Source organism: Adiantum capillus-veneris, chromosome 21 (assembly GCF_014529385.1).
Source record: "Adiantum capillus-veneris isolate H3 chromosome 21, ASM1452938v2, whole genome shotgun sequence".
NCBI classification, from domain to species: domain Eukaryota; kingdom Viridiplantae; phylum Streptophyta; class Polypodiopsida; order Polypodiales; family Pteridaceae; genus Adiantum; species Adiantum capillus-veneris.
This window is the reverse complement of record NC_140951.1, coordinates 67,224,155-67,250,964: the sequence shown is the minus strand read 5'-3', so window position 1 is coordinate 67,250,964 and position 26,810 is coordinate 67,224,155. Positions and strand designations below refer to the sequence as shown.

Here is a 26,810-nt window from a genome sequence, read left to right as displayed (position 1 = left end):
CAGAGTTACCGGGGAACGCCCCCTAGCCCCCGTTCCGGCGTTCCGGGGGGCAGTTCCCTTCCCGAACGTTCCGAAACGTCCCGGAACGTCTGACGTTCCAGGTGGCCAGTGCAAACCGGAATGGCCGTTCCGGAACGTTCCGGAATGTTCCGGAATGCCCCTGGAACGGCCAACGGCTACAAACAAATTTGGCAAAAATTGAAAAAATTGAAGTAAATGTTTGGGCTTCTTTTTGAAGTGTGCAAGGCCTCAAGGACTCATAAAATGCACCCCCCTCCCCCTTTCTCTCCACAAGCTAATCCTCAAGGGTCAAGCTCTCTCCCTCTCACACTCTCAAGATCTCTCCCTCTCAAGACTCACTCTCTCAAGGCTCAAGGCTTCAAGCCTTCAAGCTCTCTTCCTCTCCCTCCCACTCTCTCAAATCTCTCCCTCTTCCTCTCACTCTCTCGAGTCACTCTCTCTCACTCTCTCAAGCTCTCTCTCTCTCTCATCTTCATCTAGTCATAGCAAGGTTGAATGGTCTTCAAAACGAGTTTTTTGTGAGTATTAGAGTCAAAGCACTCTAATACTCCTTGTATTTAAACACAAGGAGCTAAAAATGCACTATTTGGGTGTTTTTTAACCTCCCGTTCCACGCCGTTCCCGTTCCGGACCCCTAGCCGTTCCCCCGTTCCGCGGGGATCCCGTCGCCGTTCCCGTTCCACGTTCCGGGTAACTATGACTAACGTACCCAGACATTGTAACAGATTCACCACTTTTGTATCAGTTTGGTCTCATAGGTCATTTTGGCCTTTTGAAGACATTAATATAACATTTCATTTCATTCTCTCTCTCTCTCTCTCTCTCTCTCTCTCTCTCTCTCTCTCTCTCTCTCTCTCTCTCTCTCTCTCTCTCTCTCTCTCTCTCTCTCTCCAGCGTTTTCGACGAGCGTGGCTCACACTCTTTCCGTTGCTCACTCTCACATGGTATCAGTCGCCAAGAAGCGGAGAATCTGCATCGATCTCTCCTCCTGAGGCTAGCGCTTGCAATTCTGGCTCCTTCCGCCGCGGAAAACTGCAAAATTTCAGCCTAGCATTTTTTTTCAACAACCTAGCGTTTTTGCAAATTCAGCCAGCATTTTTGCATTTGTAGCCTTGATCTACATCCCTCTCCTAGCGCTCCCTCCCGCAACAAAATCGCACCAAACCGGCAACAAAACTCTGCAAGCGTTTTTTGCAACCCCTAGCGTTTTGGACAGATCTGCATTTTGCAGAACTTGCTGCGTTTTTCCGTGTTTTGGTGGCGTTTTTGGTGATTTGCATCTTTTTTCACAAAACGCTGATCTTCTGCACCTAAGGGAGCGGCCAAGGAACACCCAGGAGTCTTCTACACTACCTGGAACTTGCAGATCTACACCTTGGACAGGCATCTACACCCAATCGGCATCATTTTCGATACTTATTACTTGCTGTTTTTTCTCTGTTTTCAGCCCCTCGACGGCTGAAAAGTGCGAGAACCCTCTCCTCTGACACTCTGCGACGCTCTTGCACCGACCGGTGGCGTACAGGAACACTGAAAATCTCTATTACAGCAGCGTTTTCAGCACCCTTTGCAGCGTTTTTTGGGCAGACAACACGTTGAATTTTTACCTCTTGTGTGGTTGAACCATCCCTTGCTCGTCAGGGCACCATCCGGTGGTTGTCCGTGCGGTTATTTTGGACTGCTACAGCCTTGGGAACGGTACCTTCATCGACAACTTGCGATCTTATCGATCTACCTTTGGGACTTCTCTCTGAGCACGTGACATGTCGACTCCGAAGCAGAAGGGACAACAACAACAGTCCCAGAAGGGGGCCACTACGTCTTCCGCGACCAACGCGACATCCAACAATTATGCCCTCACCTAGTTTGCTGAGGAGAAGAAGTTGGATCTACACAACTATTCTGTGTGGAGGACACGAGTCCGCACAATTATTGCCTACCATCGACTCTGGGAATGGTTGAATGATTTCATCCATTCGGCTAGTCAGCCCCCCCTATCCACTGTCACTCAGGCATAGATTGACGAGTGGGTGGATCGAGACATACAAGTCTTCACCTTTCTTATGATGAACCTCTCGCACCACATCACTAAGGAAGTTTCCAAAGAGGAGCATGCACATCCATTGTGGAGACGGATTCTTGACTAGTTTGAGGAGCCCTCGGTTGCCAGACAAATCACACTTGAACGGGAGTTGTACAACCTCCAGTTCAAGGATTTCAACTCAATTAATGGGTTGACCTGCCGCATGCGGGAACTCTGGGATGACCTTGTCTCTGCCGGAGGCGACATCACCTCGGCACGCATGGCTGGCCTCTTACTATTCAAGCTTCCCCCACGCTTTGATCCTTACTTTCAGAGTTTGCTCACATCTGGACGTACCTCTTTTCCCACTTGGGACGAGATTCTCCCTTCCCTTAGACAAATTGAGGGGCACTCTGCATTCCGAGCCGGAGGTGCTGTTGATACAGGAGTTTTGATAGCTCAAGAAGGTAACAAGAAAGGTAAAGGTAAGAAGAAGAAGAAGAACAAGGACATCAAATGTTACCATTGCCACAAGAAAGGGCACAGAGAATCAGAATGCAGAAAGAAGAAGCGAGATGAGGCCAAAAAAGAGAAACAGACAGCCTCGACTGCAGTAGTAGACTCTCACGAGACGGTGGGGACCGCTCTTGTCGCGACGACGGACCGCGCTCTTGCTATATCGTCAGGTACTTGGGTTGTTGACAGTGGAGCCACCACTCACATGACTCCCCAACAGTCATGGTTTAGCTCTCTCAGGGAAACTTACAGGCAGACCGTCACTATGGGTGACAACCATGAGATTCCAGTGTCTAGCACATGCCAGATTACCCTCTTTCGTTCTACCTCAGACCCGAAGTTCAATCCAATTGAGGCGCTTTACATTCCGGACATGGCCTTCAACCTCCTCTCTGTGTCGAGTTTGGACTCTCAGGGAGCTGACATACACTTTGGGAGTGGCACAGTCACCATCTCTAATTCTACGTACTATCCTTGCACGCGGTGAGCGCGATGGTTCCCTATACTGCCTCACTGCTCTTCTGTCTAGGACCACGGAGTCTTCTTCTATGGCATGCACGATTTGGACATCTATGTTATCAGCAGCTTCAACAGGCTGCTAGGACCTCTATGGTGGAGGGTTTACCAATGATACGCTCCTCATCAGGCGTATGCAAGGCTTGCCAGATGGGCAAGCAACACAGGGTTGCCTTTTCGAAGCAGGCATCCAACAGAGCTTCAGCACCACTTGCAATGGTTCACATTGATCTATGTGGCCCGATGAACACTCATTCATTTTCTGGCTCACGGTTTTTGCTTGTGCTTGTGGATAATTTTAGCAGGGACACTTGGGCTTCGTTCCTAAAGCTCAAGTCGGAGGCTTTCAGTTTCGTTCAAAATTGAAAGACGATGGTTGAAAAGGAAAAGGACTTACACGTCAAATGTATTCGCTCAGACAGAGGGGGTGAGTTCACCTCGAAGGACTTTGCACAGTGGTGCAAGTCAGAGGGCATCCAGCGCCAACTGACTACTCCTTACACTCCTTCCCAGAACAGAGTTGTTGAGCGGAAGAATCGGACTATCATGGAGATGGCTCGTCCGATGCTTGCGCATGCTTCTTTGCCTCGGGTTTACTGGGCAAAGACGTGCAACATGGCGGTTTACATCCAGAACCGTTCTCCTACCCATGCTTTGCAGGACATGACTCCTTATCAGGCTTACTACGGGCGCAAGCCCTCGGTCTCACACTTTCGAGTTTTTGGGTGTCCGGATTTTGTCCATGTGCCAAAGGAGAAGCGACAGAAGTTAGACTTAAAGGCAAAGAAGCTCATCTTCCTGGGCTATTCACGAGAGTCTGACGGATACCGGCTTTACGATCCTGACACCAAGACCACCACAGTTAGCCGTGATGTGACTTTCATGGAGCTCTTCAGCACACTGCAGAGGGGGCAACATCCAAGCCTATACCTTCCCTACCTCCTCCTCATCCACCTAATCCTATCCCTCTTCTTGTTCCTCTACCCTCTACACCGCAGTCGGTTACTTCACCCAATCATGCCATGTCAGATTCCGATTCTGATGTGGATGATGGTTCTCCTTCGGTGGAGGCGATCCCACCTCGCAAGGAGAAGTTAGTTCCTGGTTGGCTTTACTCTACGGTTTCTTCCTCTGGAGTCACGAAGTTACCAGACTCGCCAGACCCTCGACAGCCTCGACGTTCTGCACGCCTCAAGGATAGGCAAGTTTATAATGGCGCAGAGTTCGTGAACTTTACACTCATGTCTCAGATTCAAGCTTCACCAGTTGAGCCTTCCTCGGTGGAGGAAGCACTCCAGCATGACTGTTGGAAGCATGCCATGCAGACAGAGATGGATGCTATCGAGCGGAATAAAACCTGGACTTTCGTTCCTAGGCCCAACAAGCGGAAGGTGGTTTCTACGCAATAAATTTTCAAGAAAAAGTACAAGGCCAATGGTTCCCTCGACAAACACAAGGCGAGACTTGTTGCTCGGGGTTTCACACAACGACCAGGCGTGGACTTTGACGAGACCTTTGCTCCCACCGCTCGCATGACTACCATACGCACAGTGTTTGCTCTCGCAGCCAACTTTGGTTGTTGGTCTATCTGCCAGATGGATGTCAAAAGTGCGTTTTCGAATGGAGATTTGGATAAAGAAGTTTATGTGGAGCAACCTGCTAGGTTTTGTATACCAAGCAAGGAGGATTGGTTCTATCAATTGTGGAAAGCATTGTATGGACTGAAGCAAGCTGGATGACAGTGGTACCTCACACTTGACCAGTTTTTCGTGAAGCGGGGGTTACGGCATACCTCATTAGATTCCAAATGTTATGTTGTCTCTGATGGCTCTTTGGTTGTGTTGCTAAATTGGCTTTATCTTACAAAAAAATTATTCTAAATGAATTATTGGATTTATAAGTGAGAGGGTTTTCTCGCTTGGAAGACCAAGGAAAAATAATTCTAAATGAATTATTGGAATTTTAAGTGAGAGGGCTTTTCTCACTGGAGACATCCGAGTACAGAGTATTCCTAGTGCGTCATTTAAAGTAATGACGGGAACACTGAGAACGGGAATATCTGTAAGGCCACTAGGAACAGGTACTTCTGATGCGTCACATCGGATGGGTGACAGGGAGCTCGGAAAGAAGTATCCGACCATCCGAGAACGGACATCTCTGATGCGTCATAGGATGGGTGACATAGAGCATCGTGAAGGAGATTGTACCGTAAGTTCGGTAGGAAGTGACTAGGTGATGGGTATTCCTGATGCGTCACAAGGTGGGTGACGGGTGCATCGGAAAGGGAATATCCATAGTCGAGAGGAAATTCCGAACTGTGTTAGAATTGTGCACAAGGAAAGGCAAGCACTTGAATGAAGATGGGTTCAGAGGAAACTTTGAGGAAAAACGGATGCTTTTTGAGAAAGCGGAATTGCTTTTCGGGAAAGCAAATACTTTCCCGCGAGGAAGTCTATGTCTGCATTGCAACTGTGCGTGTGATTGCATCCAGGGACGCTTGGCAAGTGCAGTGAAAGCATTGCTTTTAACTTATAAGGTTTTCTTGAGTTTTTGGACAGATTTCAGACCATTTTTAAAGGTGACCGGCCGCCCACTTAATAAGTGGGCAGCCATCTGATAAATAAGGCAACAGATCAGCCAGCGTTTTCTCTCTCTCTTTTTTGGCAGAACAACGAAAAACAATGAAAAAAAAATTGGAAAAAAAAAAACCGGCCGCGATCTCTACGCGAGCAGCTATTCGTGCCCGTGGCTAGGAGCTATAAAAGCATCACATGCCCTCACTCAGAGGGGAGGACCAATCTTTGCAAGGAGGAGATGCTGCTGCAGATTTCAGCCGTAAAGAAGACGTTGCCGGTGATGCCCATGGCTGCCCCAAGTGTACCAGATGTCGCCAAGACCCAATGCGCGAGTTCCCTCGCAAAGAAGTGCCTACGGAGCGTGTTTCCATCGCGAGAAGTTGCTGGTTTTCTCTGTTTTCAGCCCATAAACGTCGTAGACGGGGCTGATCTACGAGAAGGAACCCGAGAACACACCTCTTCTGTGTGTAAGATTGGAAGAGAGGATTTTCTATGTAGAGATCTCTTCCAGGGAATTGTTTTTCGAGAACGGAGTTGCGTTTCGAGCGTCGAGACTTTGAAGGTAACGATTTTCATGTTATGAACTCTGAGTATTTGTTTGCAGGTGCACTTCCTCTTTGTGAGGGAGTAGGAGCAGAGGAAGGTATGAGCCTCTGCAGGAGAAAAGCGCTCTGAGGAACTAGAGCCAGATCAGCCCAGGGGTTTCGTACCCGAGTTTGGGAAGTAGATCCACGGATCGGAGAGAGGTAGTCTCTCAAGTTGTGATCCGGAAATTGGGATTCCCAAGTAAGGACTTCATGTCCGGGAAAGCAGAGTTGTTCTGCGGGAAGAGGACTCTGGAAAGAGAGTTGGAAAAGAGTTGCAGGGATGCCATGCCCTGAGTCTGCAAGGTGAGATCCAGAGGCGAGAACCTTGATTCTCGAGGAATTGGAATAAGGAACGGAAGTTCCTTGGAATAGGATTTTGCCCTAGGAATCGGAAGCTGAGGCTTCCGGGAACCATCAAGTCTTATTCAAGAACGAGCATGGTAATACGCTCGGTTCAAGTGCTTGTATAGACTTCTCCTCAGTAATAAAGATACTATTACGGGGGGGGACCAGCCCTTCTTCTGGTCCCCAGTACTGTGTCGATCTTCTCACTCTCTATCTCTCTCTATTTATTTCTCTCTATATCCTCTGGCTTCAGTAATAAGTGATAAATCCTATTTATCCGAATGTATTTTATATTGTTATGCGCTCCCGTTTGTGACAGGTTGCGATCGTGATTGTCAATGTGGACGATCTCATTTTCACAGGCTCTTGGACCAGCAGGATCAAGTTGATCATGAAAGCTATGGAGACGCATTTCTAGAGGACTGATCTTGGGCTTCTTCACTATTTTCTTGAATTCCAAAAGGCCTTGGGCCTATAAATATGTACCTAGGGCCTCTCTTCCACTTAGATTGATGTCAAGCACTGAGCAATGAGGGCCCGCAGTGTAAGGTGCAGCGGAAGTGAATGTTGAACTTTGCTCAAGATGAGTGATCCGAACTGTGCTCAAGGGTTCCTTTTACTTACGGAAGGGAGAGCCTTCCGTTCCTTTAGTGAGAGAGTGCAATGGACACAAACAAAGTGATGAACACTCTGAATGAAGGTGTATGAGTCTGAGAGAGAGAGAGAGAGAGAGAGAGAGAGAGAAGGGAATACGACACCAGAGATGTTGTCAAACCCTCCTCCAAGGGCCCCACTCTCTATGGCGAGAGCGGTCTACTTTTGATTGCACAAATCTCTACAATGCTTGGACTTGCCGACAATGTCGACGAGGATGAGGACGACGACGAGACGGGCTGAAATCTGAAAATGCTAAGGGCTGAAATCTGCAAATCTTTATCTGCTGAATTCTGACTCTATGTTGGTGACAATGTCGATGGCGACGGTACGACGACGACATCTGCGTTTTCCGGGCTGAATCTGCAAACTTCGCGGGATCTGACCGTGCGGCGAGGATCTGCTGCGGGAAGGTGAGATCTACGAGGTTCAAGGGTTCTATTGCGGGGTCTGACTGCTGAAAACCGAAAACGCTGATGCTAACTGAGGTTCTGTTGCGATGAATCTGCAAAACGCTGAGTTGCTTTGTTGAAGCAAAAACGCTAGGGCTGATTTCTGTCTCTGATGCAAAAACGCTATGGATCTGATGCTTCTGCTAATGCCAGGGCTGATCTACAATGCAAAACGCCAGGGCTGGTTCTGCCATGCAAAAACGCTAGGCTTGGTTTTGTTGTTCCGCTACTGCCGGGCAGATCTGCTGTGCAAAACGCCATGGCTGAGATGATCCAGAAAACGCTAGGAGTTGCAGTTTGCAAAACGCTAGGTCTTCTAATGGGGTTCTGCTGAGAAGTTTCTTATTGAGCAAGGTGCTCCTGCTGCCTCTTCTGCCAGAAAGTGCTAGCGCTAGATTTCTATTTATACAACTTAGCAAAATTGCCCTACCTACTTTCCAACAAAAGTCACTTAAAAATAATAAGTGAAAAATGTCCAAAATAGGGAAAATAGGTCTATGCACTGTAAAAATGCTCCTGATGCATTCTGATGGAAATCTATGATCATGATGTGTGCAACCACAGGATATGCATCTATTCTAAGTATCTGGATATGCACGGTCTGCGAATAGACTCACAAAAGTGCAGATCACTTTCTATTCTAGACTGACTTGACTAAACTGAACCCTATTCATGCTGTAGCTTGTCCACGGACACATAGGGTTGGATGTGTCACGTGACATCCCCTCCTTTTCAAAGTGAGGTACTGCTACTGAACTGTATGGCATCGAGGGAGATCGCCAATAACATCCGGAATCCTAGAAAGGACTCTTCGCCGGCCCACTCTGATGTGTGAGTCGTGCGATACTTGAACTTCATAAAGGTCTGCAAAGTCTTCTTCTTTGGGCCGCGCCGAAAGCGACACAAATTCATATGTGTCATGCCAAGGAAGAGACATGGAATGCGACTTCCTTACATACCAACTTTTCAGCTTTTCATGAACAATCCGCATACATTCGTGCTCATCCATGAGAGAAACGTGCTCAACATGCAATATGTCATGCCTAGGAAAAGGGATCACATAACGATGCTGACTAAAATACAGGAAACTATCACGAATGAAACACTCGAACAATGCGTGCGTATCAATCATGCGAACACATAATACTTCCTGTGATAGTTCTTTGGACCAAGGCTCGAGAGCCAAGATCGCTTCTTCGGGGTCTATCGAATCTTCTTGTGGGGGATCTGTGGACCTCGACTCGAAAGCCAAGATCGATTCTTGGTGATTGATCGAATCTACAACGATGTTAGCTTCGCTAGAAAAAGCATCAACTAACACATCATCCTTGTGAACACTCACATCTTCTTCATGCAACTCATCATGCTTGTGAGAAATCACATCTTGATCATGCAAATCATCATGCTTGTCATTGTCATCCAAATCATTATGCAAATCATTGGCATCCAAATCATCATGCTTATCATTGTGCTTCAAATCATCATGCAAGTCATTGTCAATCAAATCATCATCATGCTTCACACAATCATGCAAATCCTGTGGGTCATGCTTTGGAGAAGAAGAGACTGAGAGAGTCTCCTTTTCCCGAATCTCTTGCATCGGTGCCGGCACTGGAGACAAGAGTCGCAAGAACTCTTGCATGTGTCGGTCGCGCTGTTCTTGTCTTGCCTTTCTTGCTGCTTCTCTTTCTACTTCTCTTTCTGCTTTTTCTTCTACGTGTCTGCGTTTCATTTCTGCCATTCTTTCCTTAAACATCTGCTTTAACTCCTCCATAGGAGTTAGTGCAATCTTTGTCGTAGATGGGGAAGGGTCGGAAAAACCTCCTGGTGGGGAAAATCCTTCGTCGCCTCTCTCATGCTCATCACCTGAATGCGAAGTATCCATGCCGCTTCGGGTGACGACCATGCACTATGATCTTGGGGTCTGAAGCTCGCAAGGAACTTGGGTTCTTGAGGGTCTTGAGGTTCTTGAGGTCCTTGATTCGTGAGAATCTTGGGTTCTTGAGGTTCTTGAGTCTTGAGGGTCTTGGGTTCTTGGGGTTCTTGAGGTTTTCTTTCGCTTGCAAATCGCGTTGGAGAAGGATCTTCTCTTCACCCGAGTTCTACCCTTTTCTGCGCGGGCGCACCCCTTGGCGGCCTTGCGCTCACACCAAGGTTGCTTTTTCCCACCTCACCAAGGTGGAAAGGTACGGAGTATACGGTACGTAATCAGTACGTAAGGTACGTACTTCTGTACGGATCGGCCTTTTAGGTACGTGACAAGTACGTAACATTTGTAACAACAAAAAGAATAGTGACTTTAGCCTTTTTCAACCTATACATACTAGGAACTACATAGAGTCTAGACATAGATACTACTTCAAACATACATTAGATACTACTTCAATTTGGTTCCTAAAAACAATCTCAACGGCTGTGTAACGCACAACAACGTTTTCTTCATCAAGTAGCCATCTCGAATGGAATATCTCGCTACTACCTCCCCATTCTGTATTCGATTGAATACGTTTAAAATTTAGAAACTAATGGCAAGATGTCCCTAAAAAAACAAAAGAACCACGTCGATTGGCCGGCCGCTAAGTGCACGGTCCGCTCTCAATGAGTGAAAAGAGACACAAAGGGAGGCAGGACAAGCCCTTCTTTCTTGGGATTCTTGTCACTCTTCAACAAAACACGATTAGGAATAGCCACGCCCAAGTAAACTTGGGTTCGTGCGATCACAACAAGCAAAAAAAAATTTGTGGTTCTTGTGGTTCTTCCCTTGAGTAATGCAGAACACTTCCAAAGCTCTGATACCAATGTTAGGTGCAGCGGAATAAATGTTGTATTTTCTCAAGATTAGTGATCTTTATTGCTCAAGGTTCCTTTTAGTTCTTCCGGAAAGAGAGAGCTTTCCGTCTTATGGAGAGTGCTATGATCACGAACAAAGTGAATGGATTGTGCGTGCAAGTGAATGAGACTGAGAGAAGGAGAGAGAAGAGATACGACACACGAGAGGTTGTAAAACCCTCCTCCGAAGGCCCCACTCTCGTCAGCGAGAGTGGTCTACTTTGATTGAACAAGGTGTACAATGCGAATGCAATGGACTGATGCAATGGGACTATGCCAATGACGACGACGGTGATGACGACGACGACTTGATGGCTGAAATCTGGGATCTTCTAATCGCTGAATTCGGGGACTGTTTTGGTGGCTGAAAATGACTGTTTTGGCTGCGTTTTTGTGGCTGAAAATGGGGGATCAATCTACAACTGAATGGGGGTGGATTGGCTACTGTTCTACTGCTGAAAACCTGCGTTTTTATCCCTGCTGAAACTGCTGATCAAGAACGCTGATTGCTGAAAATGAAAACGCTGAGATCTGCTCCCTTTGGCTGCGTTTTTAGGCTGCTTCCATGGCTGAGAAAACGCTGGACCAGCAGGTCTGCTACTGTTGATAAAACGCCAGGCAAGCTGAGCAAAAACGCTGCAACTGCTGGTAGTCTACAAGTCCAAAAACGCTATGCTGATTTGCTTCAAAAACGCTGGCTTGTGGGGGCTGATCTACAGGGAAATTATCGCCAGGAAGGGGAGACTTCAAGGCGATGGGTGCTATAGTGGGAAACACCAAGGGGATGGGAGATGGCGAGGGTCTACTGCTGAGGGGGGGGGGGGGGGGGAACTGCTGAGAAGTTGCCTGTTGAGCGGGAAGCTCCTGCTGCCTCTTCTGCCAATTACTGCTAACTTGGGTTTGCTTATATATTAACTTAGCAAAATTGCCCTACCTACTTTTGTAGGAAAGTCACTTAAAAATAATAAGTGAAAATCCCAATAAATAGGAAAATAGGCTAAATGCACTGGAAAATTCCCCTAACTGATGCTAATGGATTCTGATGGGAATTCCGATGATCATTTGTGTGCAACCGAAGGATATGCATCTATGCTAAGTGACTTGGCATGCACGGTCTACGAATAGACTCACAAAAGTGCCAGATCACTGCTAATCTAAACTGACTGGACTGACGGGAACCCTGCTATGGTGTAGCTTGTCCACGGACACATAGGGTTGGGATGTGTCACGTGACATCCGTGCTCATTCATGAGTGAATCGTGCTGAATGTACAATATGGCATGCGTATGAAAAGGGATCACATAAAGATGCTGACTAAAATACACGACACGATCACGAATAAAACACTCGATCAATGCGTGCTGACTAATCATGCGAATACATAATACTTCCTGTGGGGGTTCTTTGGACCTTGACTCGAGAGCCAAGATCAGTTCCTTGTGATCGATCGAATCTGCAATGGGGTTAGCTTCACTAGACAAAGTAACAACTAAACCATCATCCTTGTGAACAATCACATCATCTTCCTACAAATCCTCATGCTTGTGAGAAATCACATCTTGATCATGCTCATCATCATGCTCATCATTATCATTCAAACATCATGCTTATCATTATCATGCAAATCATGTGTCATGCTTTGAAGACGAAGAGACTGAGAGAGTCTCCTTTTCCTGAATCTCTTGCAACTGTGCCTGCACTTGAGAAAAGAGTCGCAACATCTCTTTCATGTGTCGGTCGTTCATGGCTTTTCTTGCTTTGTTCTCGCGATCCATTTCTGCTTTTCTTTCTGCACATTCACGATTAAATTCTGCCATTCTTTCTGCTCTTCTTGCTTCACGTTCTAACTTCCTGTCCATCATCATCATGTCGAAAGCCTCCATAGGAGTTAGTGCAATCCTTTGCGTAGATAGGGAAGGGAGAGGGTCGGAAAAACCTCTTGGTGGGGGTAATTCTTCTTCGCCTCTCTCATGCTCATCACCTCCAAGCGAAGTATCCATTCCACTTCGAGTGATGACCATCCACTGAAGATTTGGGTTCTTGTGAGTTCTTGTGGTCTTGGGTTCTTAAGTTCACGAGGAACTTGGGTTCCTGGGGTCTTGGTTCTTGGGTTCTTGAGGTTCTTCTTTCGCTTGCAATCTGTGTTAGAGAAGGATCTTCTCTTCACCCAAGCTCTTCTCTTTCCCGCGGGCGCACCCCTTGGCGGCCTTGTGCTCACACCAAGGTTGCTTTTTCCCACCTCAATGAGTGAAAAGAGGCACAAGGGGAGGCTGGACAAGCCCTTCTTTCTTGGTTTCCTGTCACTCTTCAAAACACGATTAGGAATCGACACGCCCAAGAGGTCTTGGGTTACGTGCGATCGCAACAAGCAAAAAAAATTATGTGGTTCTTTCCTTGAGTGATACAGAACACCGCCAAAGCTCTGATACCAATGTAAGGTGGAGTGGAAGTGAATGTTGAACTTTGCTCAAGATGAGTGCTCCAACCTATGCTCAAGGGTTCCTTTTACTTACGGAAGGGAGAGCCTTCCGTTCCTTTAGTGAGAGTACAATGGACACAAACAAAGTGATGAACACTGTGAATGAAGGTGTATGAGTCTGAGAGATAGAGAGAGACGAGGATACAACACCAGAGATGTTGTCAAACCCTCCTCCAAGGGCCCCAGTCTCTATGGCGAGAGCGGTCTACTTTTGATTGCACAAATCTCTACAATGCTTGGACTTGCCGACAATGTCGACGACGATGAGGACGACGACGAGACGGGCTGAAATCTGAAAATGCTAAGGGCTGAAATCTGCAAACCTTTATCTGCTGAATTCTGACTCTATGTCGGTGATGATGTCGATGACAACAGTACGACAACGAAGCATTAAAAACGCAGATGTTGAAATCTGCATTTTCCGGGCTGAATCTGCAAACTTCGCGGGATCAGGTGAGATCTACGAGGTTCGGGGGTTCTACTGCGGGGTCTGACTGCTGAAAACTGAAAACACTGATGCTAACTGAGGTTTTGTCGCGATGAATCTCCAAAACGCTGAGTTGCTTTGCTGATGCAAAAACACTAGGGCTGATTTCTGTCTCTGATGCAAAAACGCTATGGATCTGATGCTTCTGCTAATGCCGGGGCTGATCTGCAATGCAAAATGCCAGGGCTGGTTCTGCCATGCAAAAACGCTAGGCTTGGTTCTATTGTTCCGCTACTGCCAGGCTGATCTGTTGTGTAAAACGCCAAGGCTAAGATGATCCAGAAAACACTAGGAGTTGCAGTTTGCAAAACGCTAGGTCTTTTGATGGGGTTCTGTTGAGAAGTTGCTTGTTGAGCAAGGTGCTCCTGCTACCTCTTCTGCCAGAGAGTGCTAGCGCTAGGTTTCTATTTATACAACTTAGCAAAATTGCCCTACCTACTTTCCAACAAAAGTCACTTAAAAATAATAAGTGAAAAATGTCAAAAATAGGGAAAATAGGTCTATGCACTGTAAAAATGCTCCTGATACGTTCTGATGGAAATCTGATGATCATGCTGTGTGCAACCAGAGGATATGCATCTATTCTAAGTGTTTGGGCATGCACGGTCTGCGAACAGACTCACAAAAGTGCCAGATCACTTCCCATTCTAGACTGACTTGACTGAACTGAACCCTGGTCATGCTATAGCTTGTCCACGGACACATAGGGTTGGATGTGTCACGTGACACGAAGAACTTTGTACTTTGCACAAGTGTTAATATAAAAATAAAATACCGAAAGGCGCGCCAGACTTCGGGGCCAATACCTCTAGGCACGGAACTATGCCAGGCCATGTCGTTTCTTATCAATTGTGATTTAAGTTTATTTGAAGTAATTCTCTCGTGTGTCATGTCAGATTCCCGACTTGGGGTGTACAAGTCTCTTACACATTTCCCACCAAAGCCACGAATCGCGGCCTGATTCTTGGGCTGCCACGTATCATCTTGAGCTCTTCTATTCGGGTACTGGCTTAACATGTCATCACTTTGTAACATCGGGGAGTCCTCTTCTTTGGCTACAACATAGGCCCGCGCTGTTAGGTGCAGCGGAATGAATGTTGTATTTTCTCAAGATTAGTGATCTTTATTGCTCAAGGTTCCTTTTAGTTCTTAGGGAAAGAGAGAGCCTTCCGTCTTATGGAGAGTGCTATGATCACGAACAAAGTGAGTGGATATTGTGCGTGCAAGTGAATGAGACTGAGAGAAGGAGAGAGAAGAGATATGACACCCGAGAGGTTGTAAAACCCTCCTCCGAAGGCCCCACTCCTGTCGACGAGAGTGGTCTACTTTGATTGCACAAAGGTGTACAATGCGTATGCAATGGATTGATGCAATGGGACTATGCCGATGGCGACGACGGTGATGACGACGACGACTTAGGCTGAAATCTGTGATCTTCTATAGGCTGAAATTCTTGGACTGTTTCGGGGCTGAATTGGACTGTTTTCTTGCTGTACTTGTGGCTGAAAATGATCAAGTGGTCGGGGGTCTTGCTGGTGATGAAAACGCTGACTTCTTGTACCTAGCAGGCTGCGTTTTAGGGACTGGTGTACCTGTTGAAAACGCTGCAACAGCAGGCCTGTCCAAGGCTGAAAAACGCTGCAAGGGCAGCAGCCTAGCGTTAGTGGTTGCTAACAAAAAAAACGATGAAGGGGCAAAAACGCCAGCATAAAGGGAATGATGGCGATGTCTGCAAGAGGATGAAACGCCAGGAGGTGAGACCTGATGGCGATGCTGGATCTAGGAAAAAACGCCAAGGATGGGGTGATAATGGCGATGGATCTGATGCTGAGGGGGGGTACTGCTGAGAAGTTGCCTGTTGAGCGGGAAGCTCCCGCTGCCTCTTCTGCCAATTACTGCTAACTTGGGTTTGCTTATATATTAACTTAGCAAAATTGCCCTACCTACTTTTGTTGGAAAGTCGCTTAAAAATAATAAATGAAAATACCCATAAATAGGAAAATAGGCTAAATGCATTGGAAAATTCCCCTAACTGATGCTAATGGATTCTGATGGGAATTCCAATGATCATGCTATGTGCAACCGGAGGATATGCATCTATGCTAAGTGACTGGGCATGCAGGGTCTACGAATAGACTCACAAAAGTGCCAGATCACTGCTAATCTAGACTTGACTGGACTGACTGAACCCTGCTGTCGTGTAGCTTGTCCACGGACACATAGGGTTGGGATGTGTCACGTGACACGCTGTCGAGAAATTAGCGGTCTTGCCGGAAAAGCACCGGGCTTATGGCTGTGAGAGTTTGTGAGAGTAACTCAACAAAAACTATATGAATGAATTAAACCATAGATGCCATGAAGACTAGGGTTTGGAAAGAAGTGCAATCAAAGAAGACCCACTCTTTCTCTCTTGCACTCACACACACAAAGAAAGAACACAAAAGAGAATGTCAAAACAACACAAAGATGAAAACATCAAGGCTATGGTCATATCGTATCATGGGTAATATGAAAGGGTTAATAGATGAGTTAATGGCATCCAATCTTGACTGACCAAATAGGCTACGAATTGTTCTTTGGAATTGTAGTTTTGTGCTTACCATAATATATATATTTTGTCTAGTGATTGAGATTAATTGTGTATACAAAACCTCTTGGTTCATAGCAAGATAACTACGTTTACGTCAAAAGAAAAGTTATAGTCTATGAGAGATAGTATAATGGGGTCCGGTGATGGAAGTATTTCATTGAGCCTTTCTGGGCCAAAGAGAAACACTATACGTTGTTGAAAGTGTATTTTACGGCTAATCCATACGTTAATTCTAATAGATTGTACAGAGTGAAAGCGATAGAAATGATCATCATGTGGGTTATTCATCTAGGATAGTATGTGAGAAATGTAAATATGAGAGAAGTGAAGAGATGAGAATTTTCCCTCCCAAGCCCTATTCTTGCCCGTAGGCAATAAGGATACTGCGGGGAGAGATGTACCTGTAGCAAAGAGAACCTAAAATTTGTAGAGAGGATGAATTACTAAGAGTGAGAGAGATAGGTTTGGTTAAGGAGATGAGATTATATATATATATATATATATATATATATATATATATATATATATATATATATATATATATATATATATATATATATATATATATATATATATATATATATATATATATATATATATATATATATATATATATGTTGAATTAGAGATGAAAAGAAAACAACAAGAAATCAAGAAAACATCAATGTAGAACACATCTTACTTGACAAACCCTTTGGCACCATTATTGATGGAGAGAGAAGAAGAGGGGAGAACTCCACTTTGATTGATACGCCAAGTGCAAAACCTTCTTTGATTAGAGTTGATCTTCCAAGGATAGCATACAAGAATGGCTAGTCTTTCTCTAGGAGAAAGTGTAGGCTTGGGCTTATGTTAATGGGGCTAAGTACAATTAGGCATTACTACTCACTCCTTCAAGAATTCCTCTCATCAATGGCTTGAATGCTTGAGTTCCTTTTCAAGGAAGAAGAGGTCCCTTTTTATAGGTGAAGGGAACCCCCAAGGGTTTACACAAGAAGAGAGGAGCCAGTGTGAATAGGAATTGGAAAAGTTGGAAATGAGCTGTCCCTGCATGATGTGGGCACACTGGGGTCCAGTATTTTGATCATATCTCCTCAACCGTGGCTCCAAATAAAAAAGTAAAAATATGGGCAGAAACTTCAGCTCATTAGCTACGATTTTCATTTTAAAATCATTTTCCAATTCGGATTGGAACCTTGTGTAAAAAATTCATCAAAATAGGGTCCATTTCTGGCAGCAAAAGTCTTCCTGTGGTCCCCTTAGCCTAGACTTTCATTTAATTCCAAAGGTCACTTCATGCCATATGAAAGCATGACATTGCTCCTTGACAAAGTTTTGTAATCATGCTTGCAATAATGCATTAAAATAAGTGTATCTTTGAAATCATGCCACCTAGTGTCCCACTACGATTTGATTCCCTCTTACTAGCTATTTAAAAAGAAATATAAAAAAATGAAAAATACATAGAATATATATATATTGGAGTTTACCCTAGATATAAGATCTAGCTAGGGTGTGAGATGATAATGAGATAGTAGAAATAAAGAATCAATGCTTTTTGCCCAAGTTAAAAAGGCGGAGCTATTGACGCTTTTTCCATAGTATTTTCTAATAGTAAGTAAGAATAGATTACCCTTGAGATAAATAATAGGATGAGATAGAAAGCTTATTATTATACTTAAATATGCATATGTACATTATAGGAAAGATAATTATGTATCTAAAAAATTACAAGATAACTCTTGTAGGATGCGTTCCCACTATGTACGTGTCACAACACGACAACGCGCCTTTGTCCATCCAGAGTTGATGCCCTCGAAGACTTCTCCTACGACATCGGAGGTTGAGGCAATTCTTGCAATTAGACCTTAGATATTGGATCCTTGATGATGGTGCCGTGACATGACACCATCGAAGAATTTTTTGTCCGACGTGCGAGGACACAGTGGTTCTGTCTTTATTTGTCACGTAACACATCCAACCCTATGTGTCCGTGGACAAGCTACAACATGACCAGGGTTCAATTCAGTCAAGTTAGTTAGCTTAGGAAGTGATCTAGCACTTTTGTGAGTCTGTTCGCAGACCGTGCATGTCCAGACACTTAGATTAGATGTATATCCTCTGGTTGCACACAGCATGATCATCAGATTTCCATCAGAATCCATCAGGAGCATTTTTACAGTGCATAGACCTATTTTCCCTATTTTTGACATTTTTCAATTATTATTTTTGAGTGACTTTTGTTGGGAACTAGGTAGGGCAATTTGACTAAGTAAATATATAAGCAACCTTGGGCTAGCACTATCTAGCAGAAGAAGAAGGAGAGCAACAGGCACTCAGTGCAGCAAGCCTCTGGAGAACCTTCTCAGCAAGAACAAACCCCACTTCAACCTGGCGTTTTCAGCAAGGAAAGGCCAGCGTTTTCAGTCCAGCAGCTTGGCGTTTTCAGCAGTAGTTGCAGCAGCATTTGAGCAGTGGAATTCAACAAGAACCGAACCAGCAACCTCAGCATTTTTTGGACAGCCTATACAGCATTTTAGGCAGCATCTCAGCACCATAAAGACAGCGTTTTTAATGCCAGCAAGCCAGCGTTTTTAGGGACAGCATCAGCCTTTTTCAAGGGCGTTTATAGTCAACAAAACCATCGCTTGAAGATAGCCAGATTGGCATTTCCAATCAGCCGCATAAGCCATAGCATCAGATAGAAGTCGTCATCGTCACCGTCGTCTTTGAAGCATTCAGTTTTCAGCCATAGTCTCGTCCTTGTCGTCACTACCGTCGGCCTCAACATAGCCCCATTAGATTTGCATCAGCATCTTGTACCAGATTGTGCAATCAATAGTACACCACTCTCGCCGTTGAGTGGGGCCCTTGGAGGAGGGTTTTATGTCTCTGGTGTCATATTCTCTTCTCTCTCTATCTCTCAGTCTCAGCACCTTCACTCACAGTGTCCATTCACTTTGTTTGTGATCACTTGCACTCTCTCATAAAGAACGGAAGGCTCTCCCTTCCCTAAGAAAAAGGAACCTTGAGCACAGTTCGAAGCACTCATCTTGAGCAAAGTTCAACATTCATTTCCGCTGCACCTTACATTATTTGTACAAGTCAGTGATTCTTGAGGGCAATATAGAGTCGACACCAAACGGCAAAGGGGAATCCACTCCTCTAAGGTACTCTATGTTCCACAATGTACTTACATCTTATGTCAGTTCACAAGGTGTGCAAGTTAGCCATGGAAGTGGTCTTCACGGAGCATGCGGTGGCTATTCAAGATCTTGCCTCAAACAAGGTCGGAGGGTGCCACGGAGGAGCATGGACTCGACAAGCTCCGAGCTCTCTCTCCAATACACTTCAAGCATGTCAAGAGGTAGCAGAATCAACTAGTAGACAAGCTAGCTAGTAGTCATAGATGTAGCACGGTTACATGTAGCACCCACCACATATGCAGGTAGAGAGACTTTGAAGGAGATTGATGATCTTCTCAATACACGTCAGTGTTGTTGATATGTTCAAATCTATAGAGAGGAAGAATCAATCCAAAAATCTCACACGTCCACATTGGCGAATGAAGATATGATGATTTATCGTCGTGATGGGATGTTGAGAAGAGTCCTCTAGGAAAAGGAGAAAGGTATGGCTTTGGAGCAGTGCCATAAAGAAAATTGTAATCAAGGCAATGATCAAGTAATTTTTGCATTAAGGGTGGGAATGGCTAATAAGTCCGGGGCTAGGACACGAAGATTCTTTGTCAAACAAAATCTTGACAACTCTGTCAGATTCTCCTCAAGAACCTATGTGAACTGCCAAAGGGATCTGATCCTCCAAAGAAGAAGAATCTTTCTGAGCTCTAATACCACTGTTACAGGCTTGGACACTCCAAGCGAAAAATCAATAGCAACACACGAACAGAGACTTCAAAATCACTGAACTCTACTTAGAGAGAGAGAGAGAGAAGAAGAAGCAGAAGAAGAGAGTTTTAACGTCGTAGGAAACTATCCCGAGAAACCTTAAAGATCTAGCCGACGAGGAGTTGAATGAACTCAAGACCTGTTATTCAAGAGGGAAATGGCATAACCAATCTACCACACTTGGGTGATAGAAAGATTATACCATTTTCCTCTTTTTATTAGAGAGAGAGAGAGAGTCGACACGGCACGGCGGAGTTCTGCACCGAGAAGCACCAGCCCCAAAGACTGGCGCCCCTCTTGGTATTTCTTTATTATTGCTCACAACAAAGTACAACTCCCGATGGTCCTCTTCTCTCAAACTCTGCGTCCAGATGCTCTACAGAGTGAGACCCCTGGGGCTCTAATAATCAGTACAAGGGATGCCCAGAAGCAATCAATTCAAAAGCACTTCTTCCCAAAAGCATCTACTCTCAAAAGCTAGCGCTAGAAATTGCAAAAAGCAGCCAGCGCAAATTACGGAAATCCGTATAGTCTACCACATGGCACCAGCAACGCAAAACGCAAAAATTGTGGAAATTCCATATTGTCGTGCCACGTCATCATCCATACGGACTGCCCCGTCAGCATGTCAACGCATTTTAAGGAAATCCTCCTCAAAGTTCAAGCTTTTGGTCTTTAGGGTTTTAGGCCCCTCAGTCAATGCTCAAACCTTCTTCAAAGTTCAATCTTCAATTTCTCTTGTCCACTAGCCATTTCTCTTCCCACGTCATCACTTTGTGACACCCTCAGATGTAGCTAATGCAATGAAGTATCCGGAACTAGGTGGCTCTCTCATTTGGTTGTTGAGTATTTCCTTATTTATTTCTCTTCACCGATGCAACTATCGGGAGGAGCACTCGCCACAACTCTGCAACTGCATGAGTGAGAGTGGTGCCCCCTAGGCTCAAATTTGTCAGCCCTTGGCCTACTTTTAAGAAGGCGTAAAAGCTTGTAGGCCAACTACTTTTAAAAGCTAGAGCCCAACAAACTTGAAAGTCAACTGCTTCAAAAAGTGACACAAAAAAGGTACCACATCACCTTGTTGCGTTTTCCGCCACGATTGGTGGCAGAAATCTCGTCACGTTTTATGGGCCAGCCAGATTTTGGTCCTTAGATTCGGTGCCAATCCAGGTCGACTCTGTCTCCTCTTCACATTCGGTCCAAGGTCAAGCCACATCATCGAGTTGTGACACTCCTCATTTGTTAGAGCTTTACCTTGAGCTTTTGGATTGGCAGGTTCATCTCCAAGAGTGTGGGCCGATTCAGTCGTTGAGTCTGGCATAGTGCATGTTGAATAAGAGAAGAGCCACTCCACTCTCTTGTTACAAATCAAAACAAATTGAGAAAAGAGCCAACCGACTATGTCTTTGACATGTTTGGGCCTCCTGAACTGATGGCACTCTGCCTCGTGACTGCTATATATGTGCATGTGTTAAAATTTGATATGAAAGTATTGTTCAAACAAGAATGTTTAGTCTTTCAATTGTATGTTCTCTGAGTATGTGCAATTTTCAGCCTAAAGCGACCCACACATCCTATAATTCTTTGCATCAATGCTGCATTTCTGAGCTTTGCAAAATTCAAATCAGCCCCAGATCTTCCTTTCCCACATCCAAGAGGACCCTTATTCTTTGAATTTTACTGGCTGTTTTACTGGTTATTGTTGCAAACCTGAGTTCTTGATTGCAGATTCATTTTTCAGCCTTGGATCATCAAGGGCAACCCCTCCTAGCAGGTGTCTTTACCGCCCCAACTATTCAAAATAGAACCAAGCAACAGAAATACTTGACATAGAGACCAATATATTAGGTTTCTACAAGATGGAGACACCTCATTGATTTTCACAAGTAGTATTCATGTATTGACAGTCGATTGCGTTTCCAAACCCCATTACAGCATACTAATTCACCATCTCTGAAAGTAATTGGTCTTCTCTCACAAACCCATCATAATTGCATGATAAATTATGGACGTCATTATATCATTACTTCTACTTAATGAATGTCTATGGATTCAACTGAAGTCTTTGCTACAAAGTAATAAGGGCACACTAATTCGTAGTAAATAGAAATTTTTCAACAGCCTCAAAGAGTAAACTCGAGCTGAGCTCAGTCAACCTACACAAGTCTTCGGAAGCTGCCACTCTAGCAATCACCATAGCAAACGCCCAAAAATGATAGCAGCTTAGAACTCAACTCCTCTAATAGCCATTGCCTAAAGTGGGTCGCTCAAATCAACAACCACCAATTTTCTTTCATTCCAGATGCTGCCTACAGCTCTCTTCACACCAATGCTTCAAAAAAGTAAATCCTCCTAGAAATCTGACAACACTGCTTGATATGGAGGGTACAAGCAAGTGCAGTCCTATTCCATGCCCAGAGAGAGAGAGAGAGAGAGAGAGAGAGAGAGAGAGAGAGAGAGAGTCTGTTTCAAATTTAAATTCTTTTATTTGTTCATTCTGCCAAAGTGAAACATCTCGCTCGGGAAAATCTTGAGTTCTACTGACTGCATTGATATATTTCACCATTAACTATGCATGCATCTCTAGATAAAAACTAGAGAGGTACATAAAACTTTACTCGGTAAAGACATTTTGCGTCAGAAAAAGCCTGAACTTACTACAATCAGCCTTAAGGTAAAGCTCAACGGAAACATCTTTACAAAACCATTAGGACTGCTTGAACAGCAAGACGCTTCAAGTAAATATTGGTTTTCTGTGAAGAAGCTACAACTTTTGCAGAGACAGATCTAGACAAAAACAAAAGCATTTAATTTGCTTCAAGTAAAGGCTAGCTCAACTGTCTGCAAACCTCATCGAAGGACGAGAGAGCCGCTTGAATGTACTTGGGGTCAAACGGGTTTCGGCGATGCCTGTGATGTTCGACATCATCCAGGCAGGAAAAGATGCAGGAGTACACAACGCTTCCATCGCTGGCCCTGCTTGACTTCACCTTGTACAACAGCCTCCTGTTGCGCCCCCTCGCTGATGAAGCCATCGCCAAACAATGAAGGTGGTGAGAATGTTCACTATGCAAGTAGTGAACTCTTCGGGTTCTTACTTGCAAACTGAGGTGGCTTAATTTACTTTCCGGTTCTTACTTGCATAATTTTTTCATGGCCAATTGAAATCTAGTCTAAATTTTGCAATTTTAAATGCACTAAAATCCGCAATTTCTGTGAACACTCGCACGATCTCAAGTGCCCATTGCCATACTCCATGAGCAATTTTCTCTATGCTTATTAGAGCGTCAAGCTATCTCAATTCTCGAACAGGGGTTTAAGCTTTAAACCACACAAAAAGCAACAAATTGCTTGACCAATAGGAGCATCATATTTTCATGTCAGCTAATTGCACGTTTTAAAAATGGTTGTGGCTCAACTCTTGGTGTGTAAAGGACACCCTCCCACCCAAACAAAAGTAGTTTTTGTGTGTATCCGGCCTAATAAATGAAGCACATTGTGCATTTCATAGTGGATTATAGCTCTCAATCCATGCACATACTGGTTCCAATCAAGCATTTAAAAGCTACATTTGACATGGTTTACATGCAATCGAGAACAGAGAAGGCAAGCTATGAATGGCTTGACGACGTAACTTGTGCGTGAGACCTTCTATCTCCCACTGTAATGTTTCACATTATATCAAATAAAAGAGCCAAAACTTGGAGAGTTGTCATATTTCTTATGGAGCTCTTTACTTCGTTAGCGTAGGAGGCATTTTTCTATCCTTGGCCTCTCGTTAACCCACTGGCTTCTCTTTTTTTAAAAAAAAAACCAGAGAAAGAAAAGCTACGCTGTCAAAAGCTACCAAGTGAATAAAATAAAAAAAGAATTCTCCTTTGCTCTCAGCAGCAATTCGATCTTCTCCACAAGCAGTTCACAAGTTGCAGCCACAAGCACTTCGCAGGCTGCCAGAAGCAGCTTCGAGCTTTGTCTACAGGTTTGTCTCTCGCGTTCTTGTTTTTTTTTTCTCTCGTTGTGCCTTTATAAAAAAAAAACGCATGCACTGCTTGGTCTCTCTCTCTCTCTCTCTCTCTCTCTCTCTCTCTCTCTCTCTCTCTCTCCCCAAACAGGGCATGAGCTAGAAGAACTGGTCATTGAGCTTCACAATAGTATAGACGCATATTCAACGAGCACAATGTTGAGAAGTTCTTGGTAGGCTTCTCATCCAGGATGTTGAATCTTGTTATGCAGTGATTGCCGGAATGCATGGCAGTGGCAAGAAAGCACTCTGGTGTAGGCCTCTCTGTTCCATTGAAAAGAATCACGCGTTTTGTATCCACAGTAAATCCACTACAGAGAAGAAGCAATATTCAGTACACAAGTCAAGCATAGACAGGAAGAGAATGCGTTGTTGCAATGCTTTGGTCTATATGTATGCCAAATGTGGTGCCATTGTGAAAGGATAAAAAGTTTTTGTAGGTATCCTCTCCAAAATGTCGTCACTTAGGTCGCATTGATTTCAGGATATGCCCAATATAGTTGTGGCAAGGAAGCTCTGGGCTTTTCCACCAACTCCAAAGGCAAGGCCTCCCTCTAGATGCAATCACTTTTCCTTGCGGGCCTTCTTCACATGGGCAAGAGATTTCATGATGAGATTTGTAGTCAAGGGCTATTGAAGGAAGATGTCCTAATGGTGGTGCTTTGGTCGATACGAATGCAGTCAAATGCAAGAAATGCCCAACATGGCTAGGAAAAATGAAACTATGGTTGTTCCCCTTAAAGATGTGGCAAAACCTTCACATGGGTGAGACTATTCACAATGAGATTGTCAGTCAAGGTTTGCTAAATGAAGATGTCGTGTGTAACAATGCATTGGTTGATATGTATTTCAAATGCAAGTGCCTCACAAAAGAACGAATGGTCTCAATGCACATTCTATTCAGGATCTCATTATTTGGACAGCATTGATTGCAGGATATGCCCCACCATGGATGTGGCAAGGAGGCCTAGGTTTTTTTCACCGGTATCGAAAGGAGGGCGGCCTCTCTTGAAATAAATTCATTTATGTTTCCACCTCCAGGCATGTGGGCATACACAAGATATTCATACGTGTAAGATAATTCACTATCAGATTTCTACTTAGGGGCCGTCCTTGCAGAAAAATGTGCTTGACAATGCTTGGTTTGATATGTATGCCAAATGTGGTGCGTCACAAAAAATTCTAATGGGCATCCTCTCTAGAAGGTCGTCAGTTTGAGCGTTGATTTTAGGATATGCCCAACATGGCTTTGGCATTAAGGAAGCTATTTCACCCTGATATGAAGGGAAGACCTTTCTCCATGTGGCCTTTGGCAAAAACTTCAAGTGGATGCAAGATGCTGATATGGGCACCAAAATTCACAATTATATTGTTAGTCAGAGGCTACTAAAAAAAGATGTTGTGCTTGGCACTGTCTTGGTCGATATGTATGCCAAATGTGGTGCGCTTGAGAAAGCACAAGCGGAATGTCTCCTCTTGGAATGCACTGATTTCAAGACGTGCGCAACAAGAGCAGGGATGGAGAGCTCTACGTTGTTTTTGACGGGTGAGATATTGTACTTGGCACTTCTTGGCTGATATGAATGGTGCACTTGAGAAAGCACGAAAAATGCTTGAGATCCTTCCTGTCCAGAATGTCACCTCTTGGAATGCATTGATTGCATGATGTGCTCAAAAGAGTGGGGAAGCTCTAGGCTATTTTCAATGGACGAGATGTCGTGCTTGGCAAAAGTGCTTGAGGTGCTTCTTGTCCGGAATAAGCACAAAAAGTGCTTGAGGTGCTTCTTGTCCGGAATAAGCACAAAAAGTTCTTGAGGAGCTTCCTGTCCAGAATGTTGCCTCTTGAAATTGCACTGATTGCGGTATGTGTGCAACAAGAGCAGGGCCAGAAAGCTCTAGGTTGTTTTCAGCGGGTGCCAAGCAAGTGTATTTCTCCAAATTCAGTCACCTACACTTCCGTCTTAAAGCCATGTGGCTCTATGCAAGTGCTCAAGGAGCTTCCTGTCCAGAGTGTGGACTCTTGGAATGCATTGATTGTAAGAATTTCCCCCCCTGTTTGGCATTGTGTTGGCCGACATGTATGCCAAATGTGGTACGCTTGAGAAAGCACAAGTGCTTCCTGTCCAGAATGTCGCCTCTTGGAATGCACTGATTGCGGGATGTGCAACAAGAGCAGGGCCAGATAGCTCTAGGCTATTTTCAGTGGGTGAGATGTCGTGCTTGGCACTGTCTTGGTCGATATGTATGCCACATATGATGCGCTTGAGAAAGCACAAAAAGTTGTTGAGGTGCTTCCTGTTCGGCATGTCACCTCTTGAAATGCACTGATTGCAGGATGAGCGCAACAATAGCAGGGCCAGAAAGCTCTCACCTATTTTCAATGGGTGAGATGTCATGCTTAGCACTATCTTGGTCGACATGTATGCCAAATGTGAGGTGCTTCTTGTCTAGAATGTTGCCTCTTGGAATGCACTGATTGTGGGATATGCGCAGCAAGAGCAGGGCCAAAAAGATCTAGGCTATTTTCAGCAAATGAAAATTCAGTCACCTACACTCTCGTCTTCAAGTCTATGCTTACATCTTTTAGGCACATGGCTCTATACAAGTGCTTGAGGAGCTTTCTGTCCGGAGTGTGGACTCTTGGAATGCACTGATTGCAAGATTTTCCCCACTTGACACGGGGCAGGGCTAGAAAGCTCTAGTCTGTTTTCGGTAGATGCGAAGCGAGGGCCTCTCTCTATATGCAATCACCTACTCATGCATCTTGTGATTATATGCAAGATGATTATATGGGCACAAAAATTCA

The 26,810-nt window shown here is 44.7% G+C and overlaps 1 protein-coding gene across 1 annotated transcript in view; it reads right to left on the bottom strand.

Annotated features, from left to right (window-relative positions):
• LOC147431100 (uncharacterized) overlaps nt 1-23,072 on the bottom strand; it is a 118,491-nt gene extending 95,419 nt beyond the window's left edge. Inside the window, exon 1 of the mRNA XM_086493746.1 lies at nt 22,833-23,072. Within this exon, the coding sequence (XP_086349872.1) occupies nt 22,833-23,018 (186 nt within the window). The 5' untranslated portion in view covers nt 23,019-23,072. The remainder of the gene's footprint in view (nt 1-22,832) is intronic.
• Nucleotides 23,073-26,810: the final 3,738 nt, after the last annotated feature.